We start from the raw sequence: 8,165 nt of genomic DNA on the forward strand, positions 1-8,165 counted from the left end.
TCCTTATTTTCCAGCTCCATCACCATCACTTTACATAACTCTCATCAATTTTTCCAGAATTTAACAATATTCTCATAAGTAATTTCCTTGCCCTGAATTCCAGACATTCTCCATATCTATACCAAAATGATCTATCAAAAATACACCTCCATGTCACTCCTCATACAGAGCTCTTCATTGCCTTCAAAATAAGGTCAAAACTCTTTATCTCTTTTTTATAGCAGTCAAGGATCTCCCCAGTCTACTTTGCCACCAAGCCTCTTTGCTGCCCCCGGAACCTTTTAATATAGTTAACCTAAGCTTTTTCTACTTCACAAACTACCTGCAAGTTTTTCATATTGTTTTAACTGATGGGCCACCTCTTCTCTTTTGAACTAGCTGACATACTTTAGACCCATTACTTGCTGCAGTGAACCATTTGTAAATTCATTTCATTTGTTTACATTTAACATCAAAAAGTTACATTAAAAAATATTTGATGACATCACTTTCTCCAAGCCAAGTCAGAAGAAAAAATTTCCTCTAGAGTCACATCGTTTTGTATTTCAGCACCTAGAATTGTGGTTACGCCATTGTGAGTTACTTGAAAATACGTGTCTCCAACAAAAATTATCTACAGGAAGGTGGATTTTTGCTTATTCATCATTATATTCTCATTACTTTGTACTGTGATGTCCAGTGAAGGAAGAAAATCCATACATTTGATATAAATAAATCCAAGAGTTGTAAACTGACAAAGAAATCTCACTGAACTGTCCTTCATTCCCACAAAATGAATGAGTGTGTGTGTGTGTGTGAGCACGCACACACATGCATATTAGATTTTTCGATGGAAAACTCTGTCCTAATACTGTAGGGTAAAGTTTCGTATACTTCCTTCCATTTGTCGATAATAATTTTCTCCTTACAAGAAGATAATATTCCAGTCTCACTGTCAGGGTATGCTGCAAGTTCTAAACTTGAATACCTTGACTTCTCTCTCTCCTTTAATTACAGAAAGATACTAATATGGTTGTTGTGTCAGGCAAGCCTAGGTTCAAATGCTGGCCCTACCAACAACTAGATGAGGTTCTCCAAGTGAACACTGAACATAAGTTGCTTCTCCTGAGAAATGGGTAGCTTATCAAAGCATTAATTTGTAAGGATTAAATAAAATAACATTTGTAAACATTTAATAACTAGTCCTTGGGAGACATTTAATAATGGTAAGTGAGTATGAAGATGGGAGGTGAATGGTAGTAATAATGCCAGCTGGCCTTGCACATGGTTTTGAAATGTGGTACAACTGACCAGAAAACTCACAGTTGCCAGAACATGCTTACAAATCACTCTAAGCAGCAAAACATATCGTCCAAAGACCAATGGAAACCACCCCCCACCCCCAGTTAGAAATATTATGTCCTCAGAAATACAAATTTCCTTGGACACCAAAAGTACGTTTTGCAGTTAATAAAATCTTTCTCAAAGAAGCCAATGTGGGTAAAATCTCATCTTTTTCTCTGAACATAGCAATTCTACTTACACAGTATGGAGGTAAATTCTTTCTTGCCCTGTTTGCCAGGAAGGGGCCTCAGGAGGAGGGGAGGTTTACTACTCAGGGACTGGTGGCATATATAAGCAGCTAAGATGTAGAGTGTATGAAATCTCTTAATCAGAAAAATCCTAGTGGACATTTTTATGGCCCCAGAGTATGAAGCTTCCCAAGTATTCATTCTCCCTCAGGGCTGCCTTTCCTATCTACTCCATCAAACTTATTTTAGTCATTTCTATACAGGGACTGGTATGATCGTTCCTTGAATATGTATCCCAGTAAATGTTTGTTAAAAGTAAATTGTGAGTAAAAAATCCAAAACAAACCACTTGCTCTATGTATAGTCTCACCCCTGACCCCACACTACCCCACACCCAGCTGATAAATATATCAGCCTCCAGTATCTCCTGTGAATTTTGTACATTTCTAACAAAACTTTCCATTTATTTTTCTTTAAAATGTCATTAATTCTTTATAAAGCACGTTAAGTATGTATCACATGCCAGGGTTTTGTGCTGTTAATGCAGGGAACAGAACACAGTCATTTTCCTCTCAATGTTGAAAGTCCAATGAAGAAATAGCCATAAACATGAACATAAACAACTGGGCATATTTATTGTGAAGGCATCGAAAGACATATATTTATCCTGCAGGAGGGTCAGCACCAAGTGTGTCAGGAGACAAGGAAGAACAGAGTACAGGAAAAGAAAGTGACTAATAGCACATTCAGCATGCTCAGAGCCCTGGGTGCAGGCAGGACAGCAAGTGGCAAGTGAACCTCAAGAGGGAGACAGGATCCCTGTTGCAGAAGACCTTGCAGGCATTCTAAAGCATTTGTATCTGAGTAACGTAATAGAAATAGCTAGGTATGCAATCACATCTTTCTCCACTCCTAGAAAAACACATTTCTACACATCCTTATGAAGTAACTGAAGATTTCAGGCATCTTATTTGAGGCTCAATAATATACAGTTCCCTGCTTGGTGCAGTATCAACCTGAATGATAAGAATATAATATTTTTCCTGTAGGCCACAATCTCTCAGTTATACAGAAATTTCAATTTAGGAAACATTCTTAAACAGACCCTCAATTAGCTTATGAGGTCTCAGCAGAATACTTGGTCACTTACTCTTCCAAATGTTGCATCAGATTAACCAGGTGATTATTTTTAGCATTGCTCAGATAATCTCAAAAAAGCATTGTTCCATAAAGTCTATAAATAAATACAAAAGCTATAAAAATGTGTAGACCTCTCTCTAGTTGATGACACTGAATTCACAGAAAAACATAGCTAACAGAAAAGTATTTCCCATAAGAAAAAAGAAAGACTATCCTAAGGAAATTTTCTGTGAATTGTGTCACTTTAAAAAGAAAAAAAATTGTATATTTTAAAATGGATTGTGTTACTTTACATATGACTATGGGGTTTCCTTGTGGCTCAGATGGTAAAGAATCTGCTTGCAATGCCAGAGATGTGGGTTCGATCCCTGGGTCAGGAAGATCCCCTGGAGAAGGGAATGGCTACCCACTTCAGTATTTTTGCTTGGATAATTCCATGGACTGAGGAACATGGCAGGCTACACTCCATAGGGTTGCAGAGCCAGACACGACTGAGTTACTAACACAACAACACACATGACTATACTATACAAAATCATATATAATTCACACATCTTGAGTTGTCTTCTTACTACAGTGTGTTAATTTCATGGGAACTTTCTTTAACACATTTATTTTAAAATACAGTGAAAAATATGGTTCTCCACCTTTAAATTCTCCATTTTCAATACTTTCACTGAGCATCCATGAAATTTGAATCATGATATTTCTACTTTTATTGCTTATACTTGAATATGCGTTTGGTCTCTTCTGTTAAATAGTATATATTTAGAAACACGATATAGGCCCAAGAGTTTCCTGGGTTAATGATTTTCCCTTTACTACATGTTCTTCCTATAGAAAGAGACCACCAACTATGAATCCTCTTATTATCTGGTACAGTGAAGTGCACAGAGTATCATGCATAAGAAACAACTGGTTAAAATATTATTTCAGTTTAGAGGTGTATAGTAAGACAGATGAATGGACACAGAATATATTATGTTAAGTGAAATAAGTCAGATAAAGAAAAATACAATATAATTCATTTACATGTGAAATCTAAAAAATTTAAAAATTAACAAACATAATGAATCAAAACTGATTCATAAATACAGAGAACAAATAGGTAATTGCCAGAGGGAGGGGGTTTGAGGGTCAGGGGAGGAGAGATATAGAAGAGGGAGATTAAGAAATTGGTGAGGGAGATTTAAGATATAAGATAGATGAGTCACAGGTATGAAATATACACTGTGGGGAATATGTTGTTTTTCAGTTGTTCAGTCGTGTCTGACTCTGCATGAACTGCAGCACACCAGGCTTCTCTGTCCTTCAACCATTGCCCAGAGCTTGCTCAAACTCATATCCATTGAGTCAGTGATGCCATCCAACCATCTCATCCTCTATTGTCCCCTTCTCTTCCTGCCTTCAATCTTTCCCAGAATCAGGGTCTTTTCCAAAGAGTTGGCCCTTCACATCAGGTGGCCAAAGTAGTGGAGCTTCAGCATCAGTGGGGAATATAGCCAATAATTATATAATATCTTTGTATGGTGACAGACAGTAACTAGACTTATCATGGTGATTTTATGGAAATATCAAATCACTATGCTGTGTAGCAGGAACTAACATAATGTTATAGGTCAATTCTACTTCAAAAACAAACACTCTCATAGAAAAAGAAAGCATTTTTGGGTCACCAAACATGGGGATTGGATGAAGGCAATCAAAAATATAAGCTTCCAGTTAGATGATAAAAAGTACTAGGGATGTAATGTACAACATGAGATATATATATATAGATAGATATATAGATATATATATAACACTTCTGAGTGTTATCTACAAAGTTGCTAAGAGAATAATTCTGAGTTCTCATCACAAGGGAAATATCTTTTTTAATTTCTTTATTGTTTTATCTATATGAGGTGTTATTATTCACCAGACTTACTGGGGTAATCATTTCGTGGTGTATGTAAGCTAAATTATTAAGATGTAAACATTAACCTTACACAGTGCTGTGTGTCAGTTACTTCTCTGTAAAACTGGAAGAAAAAAATGAAGTTTCAAATCAATCAGAGAAGAGAGGCCTAACTAGCTGGAAAAAAAATATTTTTTTAATACCACCTGAAAGAAGGGGACAAAACAGCAATACCAGGAAAAAATAATAAAATGAAAATGTATTTTAAAACTTAAAAAATCAAAGAGAGCAGGTGGATATTTCATTCAGAGAGAGAAAAATGGTTAAAGACTATAGCTAAGGGTTAGGGTTAATCATGGTGTTATTCAGAAGTGAAAACCTCTTATAAAAGTGTTACTGCAATATACGTGATATCCTATAGGTAGCTTGGTAAAATGCAAATTCTTGTACTCCATCAGAGGAGTGTCTAAGTACTTCTGTGGGGGAGGAGAGGAGCTGAGGAAACCGACTTAATAAAAGAATGTCAAGTGATTTTGATGCCCAGATACTGGGCCACGCTGAGAGCAGTGACGGATGCAATGGAAATGGAAACAACAAGTGAAGTCGCTCAGTCGTGTCCAGCTCTTTGCGACCCCATGGAATATAGCCCACCAGGCTCCTCCATCCATGGAATTTTCTAGGCAAAAGTACTGGAGTGGGTTGCCATTTCCTTCTCCAGGGGATCTTCCTGACCCAGGGATCAGACCTGGGTCTCCCACATTGCAGGCAGATGCTTTACCCTCTGAGCCACCAGGGAATCCCATGGAAATGGAGAGTGGATGTCATATTCTAAATGTATCCAGTGGGCAGTATGAAGACAGACTATGAAGATCCTTGGGAATAAAAAGCCTGTGGAAAGTGAAGAACAAACAAATTGTGTGTTTTTAGAAAACTGTTAAATGGAAGTTGATCATTTTGCTGTCTGTAGTTAAAAAATAGCAACAATGGATAAGAAAGCTGTGGTACATATACACAATGGAGTATTACTCAGCCATTAAAAAGAATACATTTGAATCAGTTCTAAAGAGGTGGATGAAACTGGAGCCTATTATACAGAGTGAAGTAAGCCAGAAAGAAAAACCTCATTATTGAACATTTTTAAAGTACAGGAATGTAGAGAAAAAGTATAACTAAACCAATATTCAATTATGAAAAAATAACTAACTTTGACATTTGGAACATATCTTTCCATACCTTTATAACAAATGTGCTCTGTGTATGTATGTGTACACTTGTGTATATTCAAATGAAATATACATGCAACAGTGATAAGTATTTTAATCTTTTCTCTTAATATATATGTATATCTATATCATTATCTATCTTTTTTCATGATAGTTCATGTTTTGTTTTTCAGATATTTTGAAGTAGATGTTCAGTTTCTAAATTATCATATAAATTACAACATATAACAATGTGTTGACTCTCACAACATATCATAACATTCTTGCCCACTTTCCCCCACTAGACATATATTCAGAAGATGAATCACTGGACATTGGATACTTAAAATGTTAAAAAATTTACCAAAGCGTCTAAAGAACTCTTTAAAGAATTAGAAAAATACCATTTTAATTCACATTTCCTCTTGTTTATTGTGCTCTTTCATGATCCTCTATTTTGGGGAATAATAAGCATGTCCAATAACTCAGAATTGCTGAAAATTAGACTTTGCTACTGATCAAAAATTTATCAGACTTGCCTTGATACCTATATACACTAGAGGTGCTGAGACCATTTTGACTCCAATTTATGGTTTAACTTGGGACTTCCCTGGTGGCTCGGATGGTAAAGAGTCTGCCTGCAGAGGGGGAGACCTGGGTTCAATCCCTGGGTCAGGAAGATCCCCTGGAGAAGGAAATGGTAACCCACTCTAGTACTCTTGCCTGGAAAATCCCATGGATGGAGGAGCCTGGCAGGCTATAGTCCATGGGGTCGCAAAGACTTGGACACAGCTGAGTGACTTCACTTCACTCACTCATGGTTTAATTTGTCCTTTTACAGACATATTTTAAGCATGATCCTATTCCATGCCAGGTGCAGTACTTGTGAGAGGCTTACATATACACAAGACATGCATCCTGTTCTCAAAGAATGCAGTTTAGAACTGTGCATATAGTAAGTTACTGGATCATCAGAAGATTAAAGCATGTATAAACATATTTTAATGTATCATGGTAACTTACACTAGGGAATGATCAAATATCAGTCAGAGAAGACAACCTAATGAAAGAATACACTGGAAATGCCACTAAATTATTTTAGAAAGAACTACTTTTACCATGGCCTTCTGAATTTGCTTTGTCTTCACACTGTAGATTATGGGATTCATTACAGGAGGGATGAGCAGATAAATGTTGGCAATGAGAGTATGCACAAGGGGAGGGGCGTGCTTCCCAAATCTATGCACCAGTGACAAGCTGATCATGGGGATGTAGAAGATGGCAATGGCACTTATGTGGGCTACACATGTTCCAAAGGCCTTTTTCCGCTCTTCTGGGGAGGCAATGTTGAGCATGGAGCGGATGATCAGGACATAGGAGAGGAGGATCAAGACAGAGTCCAAGGCAGCGGTAGAGATGACAATGGCCAGACCAAATGCACTGTTGATCTTGGTGTCTGTGCATGAAAGCTTCATCACATCAGGGTGGAAGCAATATGAATGGTGCAGAACATGACTTCCACAGAAGGACAGACGCTTAAGGAGCAGGAGTAAAGGCACTACAACTGTTGTCACCCTAACAACAATGGCAAAGCCCACTTTGATGATCCTTGAATTGGTTAAGATTGTGGCATATCTCAGTGGATTACAGATGGCAATGTAGCGATCAAAGGCCATTGCAAGGAGTACTGAGGACTCCATTAATGTAAAACCATGGATGAAGAACATTTGGCCAATGCAGGCATCAAAGCTGATTTCTCGAGTGTTGAACCAGAAAATACCCATCATGGTGACCAATGTGGAAAGGCATAGTCCTAGGTCCATGAAGGATAGCATGGAGAGGAAGTAGTACATGGGCTCATGAAGGCTTGACTCAGTGATGATGACGAACAAGATCATGCCATTCCCCGAGACAGCAATGACATAGAGACAACAGAATGGGATGAAGACCCAGGCATGGTAGGTTTCAAAACCAGGGATGCCTGTAAGAAAGAAGACTGTAGGGTGGAAAATGCTCTGGTTGAACGATGGCATGATGAGTGAAGGAGGCAAATTTCACTGGGAAAAATGAGCAAGTCCTACAAAAACAGGGAGGAAAAATGATTTCATGCTTTCCACATATCATACAATTTAGGATCACTAATGAACCGTGTCTTGTTCTTAAGTGTAAGTGCATTATTATTTACTATTATTAGGTTTAGAGTTAATCTTGGTTGACTTAGGGGAAGAAACAGAGGACTAAATCCAGAGCAGCTGAGTTTTACCAGATTCCCACTTATTACCTCCAGGCTTCAGTATATATCTATGTACACAGATATAAGAGGAGATTAGTTTGTATAATGGTAAGATATTTCCCACATCTATGATTCTATGGTCATGGGCAGAGAGAGCATTTTTACACAAATCTAAGAAAACA

At 37.5% G+C, this 8,165-nt stretch overlaps 1 protein-coding gene across 1 annotated transcript; it reads right to left on the minus strand.

The window, feature by feature from the left end:
- Window positions 1-6,775: 6,775 nt before the first annotated feature.
- On the minus strand, window positions 6,776-7,847 carry LOC133261365 (olfactory receptor 51F2-like). Its single transcript, XM_061439857.1, has one exon. The coding sequence runs from the start codon at window positions 7,781-7,783 to the stop codon at window positions 6,839-6,841; it is 945 nt and encodes a 314-aa protein (XP_061295841.1). The 5' UTR covers window positions 7,784-7,847; the 3' UTR covers window positions 6,776-6,838.
- Between the last annotated feature and the right edge of the window lie 318 nt (window positions 7,848-8,165).

The sequence above is a fragment of the Bos javanicus genome, chromosome 15 (genome assembly GCF_032452875.1).
Source record: "Bos javanicus breed banteng chromosome 15, ARS-OSU_banteng_1.0, whole genome shotgun sequence".
Classification (NCBI taxonomy): domain Eukaryota; kingdom Metazoa; phylum Chordata; class Mammalia; order Artiodactyla; family Bovidae; genus Bos; species Bos javanicus.